General features: G+C 38.4%; 2 protein-coding genes across 4 annotated transcripts; one reads left to right on the forward strand and one right to left on the reverse strand.

Moving 5' to 3' along the window:
- Positions 1-109: 109 nt before the first annotated feature.
- Positions 110-11,270, reverse strand: LOC110835263 (uncharacterized). 2 transcript variants are annotated; one of them, XM_022075309.2, is made up of 11 exons: positions 11,166-11,270; positions 10,286-10,441; positions 8,352-8,481; positions 7,211-7,449; positions 5,876-6,101; positions 4,800-4,877; positions 4,132-4,336; positions 3,467-3,669; positions 2,936-3,088; positions 2,395-2,535; positions 110-2,112 (listed from the first exon to the last, which is right to left on the reverse strand). In XM_022075309.2, the coding sequence occupies exons 1-11, from the start codon at positions 11,268-11,270 to the stop codon at positions 1,781-1,783; spliced, it is 1,968 nt and encodes a 655-aa protein (XP_021931001.2). In that variant the 3' UTR covers positions 110-1,780. The 2 variants fall into 2 exon arrangements, with proteins under 2 accessions (XP_021931001.2, XP_021931000.1); XM_022075308.2 differs by lacking the exon at positions 11,166-11,270 and adding an exon at positions 10,625-10,806.
- Positions 11,271-11,337: 67 nt separating this feature from the next.
- LOC110835266 (uncharacterized) lies at positions 11,338-21,330 on the forward strand. 2 transcript variants are annotated; one of them, XM_022075316.2, is made up of 9 exons: positions 11,338-11,472; positions 11,914-12,017; positions 12,940-13,173; positions 13,629-13,776; positions 14,807-14,946; positions 15,569-15,684; positions 17,071-17,422; positions 18,597-18,764; positions 19,250-21,330. In XM_022075316.2, exons 1-9 carry the CDS (start codon positions 11,451-11,453, stop codon positions 19,640-19,642), a joined length of 1,677 nt encoding a protein of 558 aa, XP_021931008.2. In that variant the 5' UTR covers positions 11,338-11,450; the 3' UTR covers positions 19,643-21,330. The 2 variants fall into 2 exon arrangements, with proteins under 2 accessions (XP_021931008.2, XP_021931009.2); XM_022075317.2 differs by having other exon boundaries at positions 18,597-18,716.
- The last annotated feature ends 20 nt before the right edge of the window (positions 21,331-21,350 follow it).

Below are 21,350 nucleotides of genomic sequence, written 5' to 3' on the forward strand. Positions count from 1 at the left end.
AATATAAAAAAACCAAAGAGTTGGTTAAATTATAAACTTTAATCCTGCTGTTTCTTAACTCATAATTCCTGACCACTCAGTTAGTCTTTAATTTTAAAAAAAGGACCCATTGAATAATACAAAGCAGTTTATTCAACAGCATTAAAATTTATTCATTCATGTTTAAAATATTCTTTTACATATTTTACTCTATTTTCATCTCCTTTCCACGAACCTTATGTTTGATGGAAAGTGAAATAATTACAAAGGAAACATACTTACATATCCTATAAATTACAGTACAGTACTATAACTTTATTATTTATAGTCACATACTAAGTGTGAAATAATATAAAAATATTATAATACTTACAGATAAGAATCGCTGAAAGGTAGATTACTATATACGGCAACAGCTTCTCAGTTTAACGCTATTAAAGTGTTAGCATCATTTTAACTGATTCACAGTGACAAAAGAACAACATAACCTGTGCCAAAGTAAAAGTGCAACAGAACAAGCTGACTTGAAAATTTTAAACCAGTCATATCATATTCATATATATATAGAAAATCAGTCCGTCTTGAGACTAGTTTTTAGGCATATTCATAACTAAAGGTTGCAAAGATGCACTTATTAGCTTCACCGTGTCTATCTGTCTGTCTGCATGTAACAACCCATGAACTGATAAGCAGATTTTCATGTAATTTGATACTGGAATGTTTTATCGACACATTCCAGTTTCACTTAAACTCAGACAAACACTTCCTTCCATATCCTTTCCAATTCATCATTAACTAATCATCCCATCATTAAACACTATACAGTCTGAATGGTTAAGTGTCATTAAATAAACCACAAATAAGTAAACAAACATGAGACCTCTGAAATTTTGTATTTCTATCAGAGAAGGGACACACAGACAGTGTAACTGTATGACACTACCCAACCTAACCTAACCTAACCTTACAGAACAAAAAGTGAGCAAACAATTGTTGAAATGCATTACTCCCTTTCTTTCACCTTAAATTAACAACTTTACTATTATGTGACAAGTGTATGTATTTTGTTCACAATACAAAATACATTTTCTTATGAGTTTTAAGAAGATAGTTTCTTATTTAATGATCATATTAATTTCACACTGACTGTGTGTTCCCACTTTGTATGTTTCTGATGAATCTACGGCTATTTTCAAGTGTATACCTTCGACAGAACTTACAAATTACTGAAAATGTATATATACTTTACAAAAAATATTTGTACCAGTATTGACTTTCCTAGTAAGATGATCATAGATTCTTTATAAGAACTCCGATTTTCATGGCGGTGAAAATGCAGTCTGTGCTCTTCTGGGTCGTGATGCCATGTAGTTTTATGGATACTTTCAACATTTCAGAAGATCATATTATCTGTGTCTTGAGGACAGAAGTGACTTCTACAAGACCATATGGCATTAAAACCCAGAATATTACAATCCATGATGGTAAATTCTGATGCTTATATAACAGAATTAAGAGGAAAGTAGCGCTAGGCATATGCAGGTCAGACATAACAGAGGCAGTAACACTACCTGAAGGCAAGATAAATTCCAGTACCTACAGCACATAACTTCAGTTCTATAAATACTTTTGACTAGTAGAGCACAACCCTTTCGCTTGAGAGAGATCTAGCGGACTTCAATCCATCTGAAGGCCACAAACTCAATACTATTCTTGTGGACCAAATCCATGGCACACCAGTGAACAAAATGGTTCAGTCCTTATCACATTTTTCCCCCCAAAATTATTTATTTTTCAATAACTACAGACTCCCTTGTTGAAATGTAGATGCAGATGCTAGCAGATTCATTGCAGTGAAATCAATGTTCTGAATGTCGTGGTGCTGGGATATAACTTCTGTTACAGGTTCAACACAGTTTCTTGTTTTCAATAGTTCTATTTTACCGTCAGATAAATGCTGTATATCTGAACTATTCTTTGAATTATACAATGTCATTGCATTCTTTGGTAATCTTTGAATTACAACTGTTGTAATACCAGAATTGGCCGGGGGTTGTTCTTCCCTGTTTGACAAGTGTTCCTGTTCAACTTCCGGGTCTGGATTTGCACCTTGTAGTAACAACGTAAATTTACCTGGAATGAACAATGTTAAACAGGAGATAAGTTATATGATACGCTGGAAAAAATGTCTGATGAAACCGAGTGTTTGTCAACTGGCATGTGAACGCTGGTGCGTTGGCATTCGAAGGTGAAAATTAATTAACTGTTGGTAATTGCGGTTTGCTTAATTCCCATACTGAGGGGTAAGACAGGCAGGATGGGAAGGGAGGGATAGGAGCTCCCCTGAAGGCATTGGTGAACAAGAAAAGCTGGGGCAGAGCGCCTAGTACGCCTACAAAATGTTTTGCTTCTAACCTGAGTCTGTCGTGGTCGGACTTATCCCATTTCCGCTGCCTTGTAAGTCAGTGCTGGCATCTGGTTTTGCATTTTCAGAATCAGATTTTGATCTTTCATGTGTCTTAATGTGTTTGTAGCAAGCTGACATCTCCACAAAACCTAGCACAAATAATAAAAAAAATGCAGTTGTATTCAAATTCGGTATACACTGGCGGCATGTGCTTGGAGATGGACTGCTATAGTGATAATTTTCATCAGATTTCATAGGCAAGGTCTGTAATATCTGTAGAATATAAGGACATGATTCTGAGGACTCGCTTTCATGAACTAAATGTAAGACTGTCTCAAGATAGTAAGAAACTTCATATTTAGTTTTCAAGCTGGCACAATATGACGCAATGGCTTGAGTACTGAGTATGCTAAACAGCGTCGAGGGGAGGTTTATGCATTACCATATTAAATGTGAAAATGCTCGCCAATTCCTGCATCCCTCAAGAACGTGTATAACAGAATGAAAATGTTGCCAGAGAACAGATGATTTAATGTTTATATACGTTACCCTTCCTGCAATACTTGCACTGGTAGGGTTTAAGTCCCCAGTGCCTGTTCATGTGTTCATTGAGAGACTGCTGCCGAGTAAAAGTTTTTCCACATTCGTCACACACGAAAGGCCGTTCACCTGTGTGTACCCGTTTATGACGTTCCATGTCACCTATTCATGTACAAAGCACAAAACAAAAGAAATTTCACTCTGACTTGCTAACAGATTCAATAATTTCTCTACATATATATGTCTGTGACTATCTATTTGTGTAGAAATAAGTTTAATGTGGGAACTGGGTAAATGTCGTAACTTTCGATTTTTACCTTTAAAGAAACTAATGAAATTTCACGAGTGAGAATAATAACAAAGAAAATCACACACATCGAAAAAGAATTGTGGGTCATGACATAGGAGACGGCACTTTTTATGTCAGTCTCGCAAACCACAGGACTGAAAATCTCTAAACATCAATGCGACGAAAATGGTTATAGTAATTCCTGCATAATAGTTATACACACTTTTGTGTTATTACATTTAATGCATTACCTTTTGTAAGGAACTTAAATTGACAAAGCGTACACTCGTACTTTCGTAGTCCGGCATGTCGTTGCTCGTGAAGACGAAGTTGAGATTTCTGTCTGAACGATTTCCCACACTGATTACACAAGTGTGCTCGTTGGTTCAGATGCATAGCCATGTGAGATTGGAGAATGCTGGTTTGTGAAAAAGCCTTCAGGCACACGGAACACCTGCACAGTTTCAAGTGCGTGTGTATACATAAACCTTATATATACAGATGGTAAGGAATGTTAAGGAACACACCAGATAGCATTTAATACTTCTTTTAACACATACAAAACCAAGTTGTCTCTTTCGTTGACTTCGCATACTTGTAATTTATTGGTTTAATGATGGTTTAACTAGACTAGTTAAACAGAGTCAAAAGAGAGCACGACTGTGAATGATGAAAGTGTAAACAACATAAAAGTAAACAGTTATGACTTTTTTTAAGGCACTACGTCGGTATTTTTGTGGAAGAACACTGCGACATTTGGTTTCTTAAACATTAGTATCCTCAGACACACTAAAATGAAAGGCATTATGCAACAGTCTTGTTAAAGGAGGTAATAAAGTGATTAAGCAAGAATTAAATCTACTGCCATTTCATATAGAAATGTAGAGAATGACCCAGCTAAGGCAATCCTACTTACTGGTAAGGTCGCTCTCCTGTGTGCCGTCGCATATGAACTTTAAGAGACTTCTTTTCTGTGAAGCGGGAGCCACACTGAGTACATTGCCAAGGCTTCTCGCCACTATGGGATTTCACATGTCGCTTTAAATTTCCTTTAGTACTGAAACTGGCGTCACAACTCGGACAGGAGTACGGCCTCTCGCCGCTGTGTCGACGGCTGTGAACTGAAAATGATGTGGAATTAAAATGTTGCAGATACGCTGGGTCTATCTGCTAATTTCCTAAAACATGAAGCACCATCCTGATATTGATTCTTAAAATGAATCTATTTTGGATTTAAAGTTCATTTCAATGCACAATACTTTAAATTATTTTAAATGGATGTCTTTCATAACATCATGGGATAGAGTAACTGAATACAAAGTGTAATGTAAGTGATATTAACACTTGCTGTAATTAAAGAGACTATTATCGTCTTTCTAACTGTTAAGAATTGGGTCTATTGTCATATGACATTTCTCATTTGGAATGACCTCAGGAAAAGATGCTCGGACACCTTGTTAGTAGAGTGAGGACCGCAGCACAAAGTAGTGGCTTCCTACAGAAACAGTGCACGTGTGAATGATAACTAACAACAATTAGACTGCTTTTCAATTTACATATTCTAAAATGATGTGTAATACTTACCAATGAGATTTCCCTTGGTAGAGAACCGAGCTTGACAGTCGGTGCAGCTGTAGGGCTTAGTATGGGTCCAGGAGTGAGCTGCACACAGTTCATTTTAAAAGCAATTTAATAGCCATGAACTCAAATATGACAAAATTATTACGAGTTGCATAAAACCTTCGCTCTGGAGGTTTGCCAGATAAATGTCAAAACAGACTTGGTGAAAGACGATGATTTCACGCCTTGGTTTATTATCACTTCATTAAGACGTCCTTTATTTACGTCGAATGTAATGTATTTTGTATTAATTTTTCACTCTCTTCTCTAAAATTTGCCATAATTTTGATTTGTCCGCTTGGTTAAAAGCTCTTTCATAGTCTGTATTCTGAAAATACTGGGTGGTGTAAAAAATTACATCTAAAAATGATACAGATAAATGGTTAAATGGATCTAAATGAAACCCTGATAAGCTATGTAAAACATAACTAAGTTTGTGTACAAAAAGATTTATTTAGTTTGGAGTTTCATTCAAATCCATTCATTCTTACCATTTTTTTGCACCATCTGGTAGATTATCCATGCAGGATAAGCCTAAAGAAAATGGTATATATTATTATATGTTACTTTACTGTATTGACTAGCTACGGGCTGGACGACCGGGGTTCGATCCCCGACGGGGGCAGAGGATTTTTCCTCTAGCCTCTGCGTCCAGACTGGCTCTGGGGCCCACCCAGCCTCCTCTACAATGGGTACCGGGGTTCTTTCCCGGGGGTAAAGCCGGCCGGGGCGTGATGCTGACCACTCACCCCCATCTAGCGCCGAGGTCAAGGAAGAGAGGAGCTATACCTCCACTCACCTCAAACGCCTACATGGCGTATAGTGGGACAAACTTTACTTTACTTTTACTTTACTGTATGTTACATACAAAGTTTTCATATATATTTTTCATAGTAACAGCTCATAAATATATGGTAATAATTATGGCAATGTATGCATCAAGAGTAGATGAAGAAGTTGTGTTCGCTTAATTACAAGTTGTTCAGAGTTGTACTTGACCGTTGTTTCTAAAACATAAAGTAGAAATGAAAGCTTCTAACTTGTTAGTTGTGAGGGAGTGTTGAATGCCCTTTGGCAGTATTCGCATTCATACGAAGCATCATCCGCGTCTGTTTCTCTTTCGTTTTCTCCCTCTTTCTTCTTTCCGCGACGTCCCTTCCGCTGCACAGTGGACTGCAGGGCGGGTTCTTTGGTTGGTGACGATTGTGAATTTGTGGTTATCATTAAGTGCACAGTGTTGCCATCACCAACACTTTCCTCGGTCATCTCAAAGAAAAATAAATTGAATTATAACATGATTGCAAAAGAAAACAAGAGGTTTCAAGGATTTGGGTGTTTGGACTCACAGACAAAAAACTGTGTGAGCAAATTAAAATTTTCAACCAGGATTTTCCAGCTCAAGGCACAGAAGAAAACACAGAATGACTGTCCCTCCTGATTACTATAGCAACTGAATGATGACAGGATGGTGTTCTCAAGAGTGGATGACTTTTACCTTAGTGCTTCTGACTTCACTATTCTACCATCATTTTAATGACTGGTTTTTGAGCTACATTGCCACTGCAACATGCTAATGACTTAACTTCATATTTATAAAATCTGGTTGTACTGCTGTTGCTAACAGTTCACTTTCACTGCAGTAACAGTGTATGAATGGATGGACAATTTATGTGCTTATGTTTTCGGAATATTTTTATATTATAGTGCTGCCACCACTGACCATTATGGTCAAAACAATTTAATAGTCAAACTTATCTGAACTATGTTTCATTACTTTTAAATCTAAAATTCGCAATAAAAAATTAATTGATTACATAATAAAATTGATAATCCAGGAGGTTATTAATTCTTTAATTTTTCCATAATTTAACTTTTATTGTATATCTTTTCTGTGGTTTCTCAATAATGTACCAAACGCGAAACTGTATGCCATGGTATTTATACTGAGACAAAGAGACAACAAACATCAGATGTGTACACTTGAAAACAGAAGCTATTACTGCAACTACTCTTTTCCAAATCAAATTCACATTGCAGTTCATTATTTAAACTGCAGAAGCACCACACACTTAACTTTTCTATGGTTAAACAAGGATCTATGATACAGGAACTCTACACTACACGGATAATCACAATTATAAGAACTTCATTTCCAACAATAACAACATATATTTTATGAAAACATGACTAAATAAACCACATATGCAAAATTTAGTTTTTCATCAGTACGCAAGATACATTTGTGAGTTTCTCAAGATGTGTGTTGAAAATTATATTCAGTTACAGTCTGATTAATCTTTGTGCATGAATTACAATGGCCCTCAGTACTTTACTATTATTCAAGGGATATCAAAATTATAATTAATATACTATACCTCTTCAACTTGCATTTCTGGAGTAGAAGAATTTGCTGCCGAACTTTCAGTTTCGTGCCCCGAGTTAGTTTCCTGATCTGTTCTATTGGCACACTCGTCCACTGTCTCTTCTGCCCCCATATCCACACCCTCCAATGTCACATGTTGTGCATTTATTCCTGCTTCCACTTCTAACCCCACACTGCTTTGTAACATGTCCAAGTTTGTCATGCTATCCGTAACAATCAGGTGTCCATTAACTAAAACATAATTTTGGAACATAAGTTACTACTGTCACAGTAGGCCCGTATAAGGGCCACGATCAGAGGAGGGCGGAGTAAAAGTGCCTGTCACGCCCTTGGTGAGAGCTTGTTTTTATTACTTCAGGGCACAAATGAGACTAGTAATAAGTTACTATTGTTTTCACCGTGCATGTTCAGTGTAAACGTAATAAGATATCCTTTCAGAAACACTTCTCTAAAATTTATATCAAAGCAAAATCTCCCCGGGAACGTGTACAAGGAATTTCGCTGCACCGTCATTCTTATTCTCTCACAAACTGCCCATTTCAATTTCTGTTCATATGAAGTGGTGAGAATTATAACTATTAAAATGGTAATAAAAAGTTCTGGAAGATTGGTGGGGCTTTCTTTTCTTTGTAAGTTTTATTCTGTATTCAGAAATTATAAATTTATATGTAAGTAAGCACCAAATATTATTAGGGTAATCAAAAATTTAAGAAAAATATGTTAATTTTTAACATTTTTATTGTGGAACAGCAAAAAAACATAATTTTACACCTAAGTTTCAAATCTGTATTTACTCCTGCTGCAAAACCATAATTCCCATACTTCTCGGACACAGACTTCACTGATTTTTCACAATTTTAAAGAACGAATACAAATAAAAACATAAAATCTTAACCTAAATCTAAAAAGTCAGAAACAGAATGTAAGTTTTCACATGAACAAACAAGTACAAGCAATCATTTAGTAAAATGGGGCAAAGGACAACTAATATCAATCCATTAAATCAGTCTAGTTTTTGTCCTACCAAATGAATGTGTGGCTATGCGATAACTTTTATTAATAAACACTGTACCTTACTGTCTTTTCTTGTTTGCCTCATAAGAACTAAGACTATCTCTATTAAAAACAAGTACCGTGTCTGAATGTTCTGCCACGTCGTCCGCTTGGCGAAGTAGCCCCATCACTGTCAGATATGTATCTCGTCATGAATGTTGGAGCCATGCCCAAGGATACCAATTGTGAGGCATCTATATAATCTGGAAGCTTAAATGAAAGAAAAACAGGAAAGATGATTAGGGCATAAGAACTGAGCAATTTCAGGAATGTTATCAGACCAAGACCTTTCACAGCTTATTCATTGTAACTTGCCAAAGTGAAGTTCATGCTGCGTTATATGTAGATTCATCACAGATTCTACTACAACATGATAAGCTGGATGGATATTATCTACTGCCAGATGTACGTATGATAAATATGACATGCTGAGAGTCACTATAACCCATCTTCATGTGAGTGGTTCTCATTATCTCCAAGTTTTGTAAAATGTGTTACAGTTTCTTGTGGCAGCAAGTAGAATCAAATTCAGGACACTACAGTTATTAATTTAGTATGCTAACCACTTTAACACTAAGTCAATATCCAACATTCCAAGAAGTCAACTGTGGGTGAACACAGTATAAAACTTAAAGACATCACATCCAGCTTAATTATCTGCACGTACATTTTCTAACAGGCTTGGAGAGATTATGATCAGAGTTTGAAAGAGGAAGGAATGGTCAGTGTTTTTTTTTTCTGTTATTCTTTGGGGCTCAGCAAACATTGAACGTCTCTGCTGGTAAATAACTTTGCAGCTGGCACAAAATTCCACACATAAACACACCAGTTCCATAACTCGGAATAATTAGATTTTTTCTATTTGAGCTTTTGCACTTTCCTGTTACTCTACTCTGTCACCGACAAAGATAATCGGAGTACATATATCACACTACACAGCAGTAAACTATTTTCTCAACTACAGATGAGGTTGTTATACAACAGTTTTTATATGGAGTGCCTCCCATTATCAGTTCTGCATTGTCGTATCCTGTCGTGTTGCTATGGTGACTCTTGAATCAGACACGTTTTACACGCACCAGTTTCCACCATTTCTCAAGTGTATAAATTACATGTTTCGACGAGAAGTAGTCCAGTTTATGTGTAGCGTGTAAGCTACTGTACTTATGCAAACAGGTATTTAATTCACTGCTTTTGTTTCAAATGCATTTTTATTATATAAAGCATATTGAAATATGCTGTAATCTTTAAAATCACGAAAATGATGGGGTTTTGTGTGGTGCAAATCTGTTTATCAGTTATCACTCCTTTCCATTGTAATTACATGTGCAATTCAGCAGATAGTATTCATAGTCGGATCACTCATTTGGAGAAAGTCGTACAGAAAATCCATTTAAAGTTTTATTTATAAATTTCCAAAATCTCGAGTTCCCACATTGGCATGACATTTTTTCGTCAAACTGTGTACTTCCATTGGTGTATAAACAAAATGAGTCCCTTCTTTCACCAACTGGCAGCTGAAGAAATAAAATATGTGTACTACCAGCAAGACAGTGTTATGGCACTATATATGAAGTGTTTGTCAAAAGAGTAGTAACTAGGACTGTAGCCCCCTTGATCTCATGATTTTGGTTGCTATGACTTTCAGCTCTGGAGAAACCTGATTTGTAAATTTTGTATTAATAATACTCATACCACTGAAGCTCTCCTTAATGAAGTAACATGTAACTACTTAAATTACTGAGGATCAATTTCAGAACATGTCCCAAAGCTTGTTTAGGCAACATGGGGCATGCCCGACACCAGAAAGGTGTGTGTGTGTGGGCACTAACAGCAATTCTTATGAAATATGGTAAGTTGCATGCCTTTTTCAAAGTACTAAGTTATGAGGTTCTGTATAGTCTGTTGAACTAGTATGGAAATAAATGCACTTCCGTGTGTAGGACCATGTCACTGGAATGCACTGTATACAGATGGGATACTGGCATGCATCATTTATCATAAGCTACTATACTTTTTCTCCTTCCATCTGAAAAGTGAGAGCACTGATATCTTCCACAGAGTGGTTGACGATATCTTGTAACCTTTCTGATACAATGTTCCAGTACTGGACAGCTTTAAGCTTCTCCTCAGCATCCATAGCATGGACCATTGCAATTGCATCTTCAATCTGAAATCAATATTTTGAAAGACACTTGTAATATATCTCAAGGCCCTTTGGAAGAGGTTAAATTTTAATTTTTGTGAAAGTTGACTGTACTTTGTTTACCCAATCAGCTGTTGGTCACCTGGAATAACTGATCAATTACTCTGTATCATGAATACTGTCCTCAGGTTATCCTAATAATCTTACCTTTTCTTTGAATGACTCTAATATGCTTCTTACTTCCATTATTTTAAGTTGGATGCATGAGCAGGAAACATGACACATTAAAATAGAAAATAAAGCGCTTTATATACCAGAACCAAAAACAAAATGGCTGGACTAGACACTCCATCAAAAGTTCCAGACTAAACAAATGCTTAATTATCTAATACTGTTCTCCGATTCGCTCATACTTATTAAATGATCATCCATTGGTCATGCCTGAAGACGTGGATTGCGTAACTTCTAGAATGTATTCAAATATTCGTTGATATCAAAATACGGCCATCTACCACAAATGATTCTGTACTATTTGCGACAGAATACCGACGTGTTTGTGGTGGCATACTCGGCAGGTTATCTTCCTGTGTTATCCACAGGTACGGACACAAATATTACCAACATGCAGAGCGGTAAGTTAATGTTGGCTACCATGTTGCGGTAGCAACTGGAATTAAGTAGGATTTAATGTTCTCACGGGGGTGTTAAGACGGCTGTTGTTTGTTGTTTTTTCCTTGTAGAAGTTTACCAGCGTTTGGGAAGTCCTTGCAGCGTCCATCATTAGGGCAAATGGTATTAAACCATGGTAGCAGCCACTGTGAACTGCCAATTTGGTAACAACGTAGACTGGCATCGCTCCTCCAGCGCGACCGTAGGAATGGAAAGCACTCAGCCATTGTTAGTAGCCAATATAGCCTGTACAGAAAGGTTCGTGGTTGGTCAAGGGTTGTTTGTGAGATCCTATCTACCATTGTTGTGAAACCAGAGTAACGGTTCAATTTGTGTACTATGAGTGTGTTGCCTGCAGTAGAAAATGCCGGCAAGACCAAACATTCGTAAGTATTTTTAATACATTTTAGTTTGCTTTCTCAACTATTCTTTCTGTTCATTACAATATTTTCAGTTAAACAGACTGATGTTAACTGGATTTAGTGAGGAGAATATCACCAAATATTATTAAGATAGTGAAATACAGAAAGCTCAGATTGGCTAGACAATGAATGCGTACAGAATTGCGCTAATTTAGCATAAAAGTGTTAAGTTCATTACACACATTAAGTTATTACATAACGCACGAAAGACTCTGAATTCATCTTGGGTAATTTACAGCACATAAAATAAATTAAGATGTTAGGGAGACTGGGTGCTCTAAGAGAAGTTTACATATCCATATAGAACTCGTTTTACTGATTTTGAAATACATTTACTTGTATAATACATCTACAATTTTAAGTTTTAAACAGTGTAATCTGTAATGCATTGTGGCACTACTTTAGGGCATGTGGCTTTTCCAAAGAAGAATGTACCAGATGCCAAGGGCAAAAAGAATACAAATGACATACACATCAGACTGAAAGTCCATGACCGCCAGGAAGAACAGGCAAGTAAAGCTAAAAGTAGCTGCTGCCCAGACACACGAAAGAAGGGGCCTGCATCTTGGGTGATGTTTCGTGTTTTCTTATTCCACTAGGCAGAGTCCTCCTTTAAAAAATTATAGACACCCAGCTGATCAAAAATCCAAGGTTTCATTACCATGTTCACAAGAGCATGATTCCATTCAACATCCTCATGTCCTGTTTATGAAGAGCTATTTCAATATTATCCACTCATTTATGCTTAAATCGTATCTTTATGTTTTCCTGATGCATGCCACAAAGGGGAATATATCAGGGCTGCTGTGTCTGTCTGTTTGTATATTTCAACTTGAGAACTGCTGGGTGGGTTTTTATGAAATTTATTCCACAGTGGGCTACCCCTTTGTCCTTTTCAATTTACTGCAGCTGTTAATAATAACATGGTGAGACGGAAGTGTCAGTAACATCTTCTGTTAAAGTCGCATGGTGACTGCTCACGGCTGCTGAGATTGTCCAACACACGAGCTCATTCAGTCCTGTACATTATCGGCCAGAACCAGATCCCAGAAGACGTAACTCATTAACTGCGTTACATTGAAAACGGTGCGCAAGGGCAGTGATAGCAGCCAGATATAACTAGCACTTGGAATTTCATTCTGTTGGATTCTTCACTTACACTTATATGCACAGTACACATTATTTATCCAAAGTAATAATTTAGGGTTCAATCGCCGACTGGGGCAGAGGTTTTTTTTCTCACTCTCTCTAGCTTCTGCATCCAGACCGGCTCTGGGGCCCACCCAGTCTCGTAACCAGTGGGTATCAGGGTCCTTTACCAGCGGTAAACTGTGTTAAAGGAGAACTTACCTGAAATGAGGAAAAATGTCCTGGTCTATTTGAATATCTGTTTGATAGTTTTCTGATATGTTATAGTCTTATTTCTTTCAGGTAAACATTAAAGGCAGTAAAATTCACAGTGAAATCAAGACAGAAGGTACCAAAGCCGGTCCACGTGCTGGCAAAATTCATGAATCACCATACGCGCAAAAGAACATGAAAAGATTAAGACTTCCTGAGCGAAAGAAGCCAGCTTCAAGAGCAGGCGTAACAAGCAGCTCTAGAGCTCAGTTTCGTGCAGGAAAGAACGCCAGTTCACAGAGAAATCCAGTACGTGGGAAACTGGTAAGAATCTCCAAGTCAGTTCTTATTTTCCACATTACGCATACTTTTATACGTAATGCATGAAGTGAGTCGGAACTCCACGTGCATTTTTAATTTCTGTAAATATTGAAACTTGATATTTATGGTGAAAGGAGTGGGGAGGATACACTTAAAGTTGTTGGATGAAACTATTATGCGCCGTATTGGTCTAATTAACGCCTATTTTACACTATTCTTAAGTCAGACTTTTCTATTTCCCACAAAATTGCTTGTCATACACAAAATTATTGCGTGATATGAAGTGTGTACATCTCAGTCTCATTAAAATCAACATTTGTTTCCAAAATTTCTTTTATAAACAATTGGTCGTTGCAAGATAACATCTGTAGGATGTTTATATTTTTCGAGCAATGCGTTTGTATCTGCAGTCTCGGGTATAGAACATTAAAGAATAGTAATACATGTTCTAATTTCAGGGCTTGAGGGAAACGTACTCAGACGTTCGTGAAAGAGCACTGAAGTCAACAGGGGTGAATTTGGGATCAGAGGAAGAAACCGAACTGACCAATTTCAGCATGATGACATCTTTCATAACAAACTTGCAACCAGACGTCAGACATCTAGGTAAAGGAGTGGGTGAAGCCAACTTGAATGCCAGAGTTATCACAGTTGTGGGAAAGCCTAGAAATAATAAAAAATATTCATATAAATGTACATTTATGCATCACAGTTTTCAGAGAGCTATATATACATTATGCTTAAATAAACCCCCCATATTCTGCAAGCTTCTTTTCTGCCGTCCTCAGGAATTATTTAAAGAGTTGACAAATCATAACTGAGTCATCATATCAGTCAGGTGATCAGGGATTGAATCATCTGAGTAAGTATCACCAGTTTCAAGCAATCAAAAGCATGACGGGAGGTCCGTTGTTTGTTTCTTTATGTCTCTATATTTTTCTTTCTTTCATCATTCATTCTCGTTTCTCTTTGCATTTTTCTTTTATTCTTCCTTCATCAAATTTCCCAAAGTCTCTCCAGGCTAATACTGTGATAAAAATAATAATAATAATAATCCGTGGCGTAACAGCTCCAGAGAGCCAAAGCCGACTAGCTTGGCTGCTGGCCTCACGTTCACATGCCTAGGCCGAGGTGAACGATCATCCAACCAGATATAGGGTGACGTGTGGTCAGCATGACACCCCCCCCCCCCAGCCATTGCTAATTTTCATGACCGGATTACGCTACCCATTGTAGCTCCCCAATTTCCTCACGATGCTGGTCGAAAGCTCATGAGAAAATTTCTTTTCCCCCCGAGACTCGAACCAGCGCGCATTCCTTATCGCTGGTCCGAAGCATGATGCCTCAGAGACATTATTTTGAGTTCAGATTTATTTTTCTCCTTTTCCATCATTCATGATCTTTGGGCACCTAGCACACTTCGATGAATGCAGTTATATATCGATGGTGATGGTAACCCTACCAGCTGATTGGATGGCTGGGTGCTATGCGATGATTTAATTTGATATGCGCCATATTCTTTTGTAATTAAAATGTTTCCATACTGTTCCCCTACTCTTGTGTTTCACCTCCTGAACCATCTGATCAAAACATTTTGGCCATTTCTCGACTTATTGTGTTCGGTGTTTGTGTATAGAGTTAAGACGTAATGGGATAGTCCAACATGATCTAACTCAACTGGAGACTATTAAGCTGCTGCTGAAATTACTGAAGAAGAATCTAAAGGAGAGGGAGGAGGTCACCGTTAAATATTGGGAGAAAATCGACAAAATTACTGTAAGTAATAAGAGAGATTCCAAATGTTTGCGTAATTTCGTATTTGTATTGAGGAGAACTTGTAACAGCAGAGTTTTTCACATAAATGTGAAATGTCAGACGCACGCAAATTGGCTAAGCACCACAGCGTGAAGGCATAGAGGGGGTGTAGGTAAACCTCCACGCGATTTTAAACTTGGCACTACCCGCGGGTGAGCAGTCTTCTCCGGTCGCTTCATTCTCGGGAAAAGAGCGTCCCGTGTCCACGGGACAGGATGCTTGGTCCCTTCTGATATATCATTCCCGTAAAAATCACCGTCAGCTAGATATTGAACTTCAGTTATCTTGCATTGGGCTTCATATTAAGGAAGTCCGGAGTTCCATTCGTGGAGTAGGCCTGTTATGTCTTATTCCCAGTCTGTCGAGGAGAACGCTTTCGTACTACTATTTTTTGCGTTATTTTAAACTGAAGTGATCATTTTCAATCAATAAACACACTATAACGTAATGCAATTGAAAAGCATTATCTAATAAACTTAGAGAAATGAATGTAATCTATTGGTGAAAAGTGCAGAGACGTTTCCTCAGTAACAAAGTCTGTGTTAAGGTTTCGATATAATGCACGTAACTACTGATGTTTCAGGAATGTTACAGAGCCGAATTAAATGAAGTGATGGACAGATTTGATGCAGAGAGTAGGAAGATAAGTGAGGAGTTCACGATGCTGCACAAATGCATGTTGGATCCATTTTCGAATAAGTAAGTTACGTACGTGAGAAACGCACATTTATTTAAGGAATATTTTCAAAGTTTGCTTTTTGAAATGTCAACAAACGACTGTCTCAAGATTTCTGCGTTCCGGGTCGTAGCACCGCGTAGATACTCGCATGTAACGCATATTATCATCATAATCATCATTGTTATTTGTTATTTAGATTAGAGTGCATGTAGTAAGTTATATTTTATTTTGTTTTTCCCCACGCAGCAGAATGTTATCAGATATAATCTCAAAGCCAATATTTATTTGTCACTAATATGTAATTTGATTTCAGTAGTGTCATCAATCAACCAACGTCACTACTGATACTGTTATCATTATTCTGATTTTCGTTGTCAGTGTCGATGGTAATGAAATCCTTACTCCCGACCATTACGCTGGAAATTTCATTAACTTTTAAACTTTCTACGTAATTTCTGGATAAATTGAGTACTATGCCGCAAGGATCCATTCACATGCGGTGGTGTGCGCTTTATTCTAGTGCTACGCCTCAATTCATGCGTAGTGGTTGTCATATAACGATTGTAAAGCTGCCAGAAAGTGACGTACGTCCAATCGGTGACGACGTCCAAAGGTCGCCGAAGCTTGGTCATCCCACCATTGATTAGAACAATGTCAGAGTCCTTGTTAGCTTTTCGCCCTCCGTCACACATCCGTGGAGGCTGCCTAAAACCAACATGCCACAGCATATTCACTACTCAGTCATTCACCCTCTTTTTTAAACTCTTACAATCATTTCTAGTAGAAACTTGTCTTTTGGGGTGAGTTTTTGTAAGAAAGCAGAAGACTTCTGCAGACAAACTGAGCGTGGCAACGATTTCTGATTCATAATTTTTCATTTTCTGTTTCTCTCATAGAAAAGTTACCGACAGTCATGCCATCATCTTATTTATGATACAAGTGTGTCCGGGTCAGTTTCATTACAGAATACCACCTGCCTGCCTAAGCTTCAGACATTTCATACTGTCTAATCTTTTTTATTTATTTGTATTCACTGCTTTTATTTAATTTATTTCAAAGCACGTTATATGCAAATACTTGATTATTTTTTTAATTTCCCAATTCAGAAATAAGGGTGTGCGTTATGCACTAGTAAATACGATGGCTAACTGCTTCCCTGTCTGACTAACAAAGCAACTAACTAGCTATATTGTGCTCTACTTCAGGCAGTTAATGCGCAGATTCCCTGTATGGAGACGTGAGTTTAATCCCAGGGCAGCATATGTGACGGGAAAACAGGTTACTTTCCAGTCATATCTGTTTGTAAGATCAGTTTTGTTATCTTCCCCTCATATGTGTCTAGGTTTCTTAAGTGGTTTGTTCCACACACCATTTTGATTTGTTCCCTGTTTTCTTTGTGTGTTCAGGGATGTGAAGGAACTTGCTTTTGAGAAGTTCTTCAACAGACACAAAAAGCAGGAAAACAAACAGACAGACGACACTAGCATGGACGAAGAGGTTGCCTTTGTGAATTACTTCGACAACCACAAAAAGCAGGAAAACAAACAGACAGACGGCCGTAGCATAGACGAAGAAGTTTCCGTTGAGAATTACTTCGACAAACTTAAAAAGCAGATAAACAAACAGACAGACGGCCGTAGCATAGACGAAGAAGTTTCCGTTGAGAATTACTTCGACAAACACAAAAAGCAGATAAACAAACAGACAGACGACCGTAGCATTGATGAAGAAACGGAAAACGAAGTCTCAGAGGAAGAGGTATGCCACTACAAGTGAATTTCATGTGTAAGGACTTAACCAGTCTCTAAATTTAAGTGTTCGCTGAAAGTATCTGTTCTGCCAGTTTTATTTTGTGACGGTATTTATCATTGAAGACGACTTGTCTTCTGGGTTGTTGTGCCGTGTGTTCTGGTGGAAGTAACCCAGAAGACGGCCGTCTTAAAAGTCGCTGCTCTGAAAACCTCAAATCATACATCAGTATTTTATCATATTGTCCTCTTCTTTCCGTCACTCCTTTCCCTTTTTTTACTTCTTATTCTCCTCCACTCTACTTCTCTCTTTGCACCTGCGTCCTTCCTCTTCTTCTCCCTCCAATTTCCCATACATTCTTTTATTTCCTCCCTTCTTTTAGAATGTTTTGGACCATCTTGTCGTATTCTGAAATCAGACAAATTGCCTCATCTGTTTCACATAAAATCTGCTCTCCTTCCTCTTAGTCTCGATATAAGCGGTTCATTTGATGGTGTGTCTCGTTTTGTATGAAGAATGTGATTCTCTCTCTTTTCTTTATGTCTGCCATCCGGAACAATTTTCTTCTTCACTTCGTTCTGTATCCCTCAGCGTTATTGTCCACGAGGCACGAGAGTAGACGTGGCCTTATCAGCCGTTGCTTGTGTGGCGGGGGAAAGTGGGTTCTGCGCTTGCGCCGGTGATGTATTCCTTACCTAAGAACATCGTGCTATCAGTCAGTCAGTTTCGCTGTTTTGAAATCTCACGACGTACGGCCTGTATAAGCCGCGGGTGTTCCTCGGTCTGCTAGTAGCGCAGAATTCTACCCCACCTCCCTCAAAGATGTCAGGTCTACTCTCGTGCCTTGCGGACAATACTTGGGGCTCTGTTCCCAGAGGTTGCCCCATGGATAATAATTACGCCATTTTGTTGTCTTTCGTCGTAAGTGCATGAGAAGCGCATTGTAACCACATTGATTTGACTGCAGTAGAACTGGATGACCTTTGTAAATTTTGAAGTTCCTTATTTTGTTATATCTTCTATTCCCACGTACTTTAATCTCTCATATGAACCAAGAAAGAGGCCGCATTTCACAACCGCACAGCAGACAGGCAAAATTACCAGAAAACTTTATAAGAATCGAATGTGTCGTGTTGTTAAAACATTTTGCTTCGGAGTATAAAATTTTATGTACCTTTTTTAGGTGTGGTCGTGCAAGGAGCTTGACCCACAGGAAGAGGGACACGGAGATAACGTACCGCATATACACGTGTCTTTGATACTGACGAAAGAGCAAGAAGACAAGATGACGCTGACACCGCAGGTAACAGATCAGCGGACATTGCGTGAGCTGAACAGAAAAGCAGATGAGGTATTCAAACAAAATGGTCTGACGTTATGTATGGGGAAGTAATTTTGGACTATTCAAAGATCGTACGAAATGCAGTGGTGAAAATAATGTTGAATTAAATGTGAAGATAGTTATGAATAGTGGGTAGTTAAAAATTTTGGAAGATGGCGCCGTGACCTACTTTAGGATCCGACCTCTCAATTATCTGGAAAGACTGAGGGAACTGATAAAAGTTTCAATCAAGGCTTTTCAACAAAGTTTTCAAACTTTGGTTGATTCTGGTAAATGTGCCGAAATTCCCGAATAATCACCACGGTTGTCATCCTCGTCGCTTAAATTTACTGTAGCGTGATATTGTGAAATTTGTTAATTTAAACAGTGTATACAAAGTTCTCTGTTTAAATTAACCAATGAGTGCGTCCAGTTTTATTTAATTTTATTGTGTTCGAATGCACGAAGTGATGCAAAATAAACAAAAAAATATATATAACTTGTTTATTTTCAAGGTAAAGGAGCAGATCGAAGAAATGGATCATGAATTAACACACAGTGAACTGAATTTTATGGATGATGTGATGAAGGAAGGGGATAGAGACAAAGTAGAACGGATTTTTTGTCTCAATCATCTGATAGAAGATAGTCGGCTGCCGAATGGCAAATGTAGCGTCTGTTCAAGCAAGAATGAAGATGAATATGTCAGTTGGATTTCTTCCTGCCTGTTGGCGAATAGGAGTCACGGCTTGTGTGGCGACGACCGCGATCTGATTAATCGCCTGCTATTTGGCATTCTGCCAAACGAAACAGATTGTAAGGAGAGGCATACTTGCAAGACCACGAATAAAAGAGACTTCCAACCATCTCAAGTAAATCGTCCCGCTACGTCCCAATTCAGGCACTAGTGGGGAGCGGAGGTATAGCTCTTGACCTTGGCACCAGATGGGGGCGAGCGGTCAGCATCACACCCCGGCTGCGCTATACCCCCGGGAAAGGACCCCGGTACCCGTCGGACAGGAGGCCATAGCAATTGAAAATTATTAAAGTTAAAAAAGTTTCACTTTGAAGATGACTTGTCTTCTAGAATGTTGCGCTGCGTAGTGTGGTAGGAGTATGCCGATATCTTGGGTGCTTACTGCCTCTGTCTTCAGGGTGATGAGTAACCTCTGCATGAGAAATTGGATTCAGATTTTGTAACATGTTGAGCAGGTCAAGACTGTTCTCAGGATAAGGTTGGACGAACTCCATTGCATTCTTCGTGTGATACAGAGAAATCCCCAGCTGTCCTCTGGGCATACTTGCCAGGCGGTGGATTGGGACCCTGATGATGCTTGTAAGTCATGAGGTTAGCATTGGTTCACAGGGCCTGGAGTGCTCTCTCTACTTTCAGCTCTTGGGACTGAAAGCCGTAAGTTCTCTGCTGGAAGAGGCAGCAGCTGAGGCAGTCCAACAGGAAACACTTGGGATCCGAGCGTTGTTTGTCCAAAGCTGAAGGAAGAGCTCTCTGTGTTCTGCAAACCAAAGCCAGCCTCACAGTCCACTGTCCTGATGTGACGGTGGTTCTCGACACCAGTGATTACAACCAAAGCATTGCAGCCATTTTAGTTAGGGGTGCGCAAGAACCACACTGTTGCCACAGAACAGAAGTAAGTTGTCACTTTCTGAGGAGATTCCCAACAACTATTACCACACGGTTTGAGCCCTCGTATACTGCGAGGGGGGCCACCCTTAGGCCTATCGCGAGCGCCATTGGGGTCTCATCTGACTGCTTGGTCCAACTTGATCAGGTTGCTCAGACACATCAGTTGTCAGTTAACCAGACTATGCAGCGCAACATCCCAGAAGCCAGTTGTCTTCTATTCGACAATGTGAGAACTGGAATATCACAGGAATTGGTAACAGACTTTGGGTTTTTTTAAATTAAAGATGGATTTATTGTACAGGTAGCCCTCGATTTGCGCCGGTCCAATTTGCGCTGATTCAGAATAACAGCGATTTTGAAACCAGAAAGTCAATCACATGAAAGAATCCCAGTCAGTCGCGGGGACCAACTAATTGCCGAATGTAAGTGTATATTTTTTAAATTCCCTTTATTTTATTTACGTTATTTCAGAGCTTTAAATGTAATTCCATTATATTACTCATCAATGTTTGGTGCTGGGAACGCGTGTCATTGACTTCCCATTGATTTACATTATAAAAGTTTCAGTTTACGCCAGTTCGTCCAGGAACACATCCTTGGCGTAAATCGAGGGCTACCTGTATTCACTATTACAGTTAATTATAAATGTTTCTTATTTTCATTTTTTCTTGTAAATATTTTGTTTCAAGATATAGAATAGCATTTGCATTTGTATTAATTTATGTTAAACTGTACACTGTCGTGTCTGAGTATATTGCTTTTATCAGTCAGGATTCACCTTACGTCTGCTGTTTGGCTCCAAGCTGTGTACCTCTGTGGGGCGAAGTACAGGGACAGAGGAGATGGAAGGACGTTTTTCGAAATAATTTATATTTTAGAGATATTTTGCCAATGTGAGAAATTTTTGTAATTTTTAAAAATTTGGAAAAAAAGAATAAATTTTGAAAATTATGGTTTTTAATTTAGAGATA

This window comes from Zootermopsis nevadensis, unplaced genomic scaffold, assembly GCF_977971745.1.
Source record: "Zootermopsis nevadensis isolate Lab colony 2312 unplaced genomic scaffold, Znev_1.0 Znev_ptg000031l, whole genome shotgun sequence".
Classification (NCBI taxonomy): Eukaryota; Metazoa; Arthropoda; class Insecta; order Blattodea; family Termopsidae; genus Zootermopsis; species Zootermopsis nevadensis.

Coding starts and splice junctions, on each gene's coding strand:
- LOC110835263 (XM_022075309.2), bottom strand. CDS start 11,270: ATGCCAGTCTACGTTGTTACCAAATTGGCAGTTCACAGTGGCTGCTAC. Junction 8,482..10,285: donor TTCAGATGGAAGGAGAAAAA/GTATAGTAGCTT, acceptor CTTTCATTTAAG/CTTCCAGATTATATAGATGC. Junction 6,102..7,210: donor CAGAAATGCAAGTTGAAGAG/GTATAGTATATT, acceptor TTTTTCTTTGAG/ATGACCGAGGAAAGTGTTGG.
- LOC110835266 (XM_022075316.2), top strand. CDS start 11,451: ATGCCGGCAAGACCAAACATTC. Junction 12,018..12,939: donor ATGACCGCCAGGAAGAACAG/GCAAGTAAAGCT, acceptor TATTTCTTTCAG/GTAAACATTAAAGGCAGTAA. Junction 14,947..15,568: donor AGAAAATCGACAAAATTACT/GTAAGTAATAAG, acceptor CTGATGTTTCAG/GAATGTTACAGAGCCGAATT.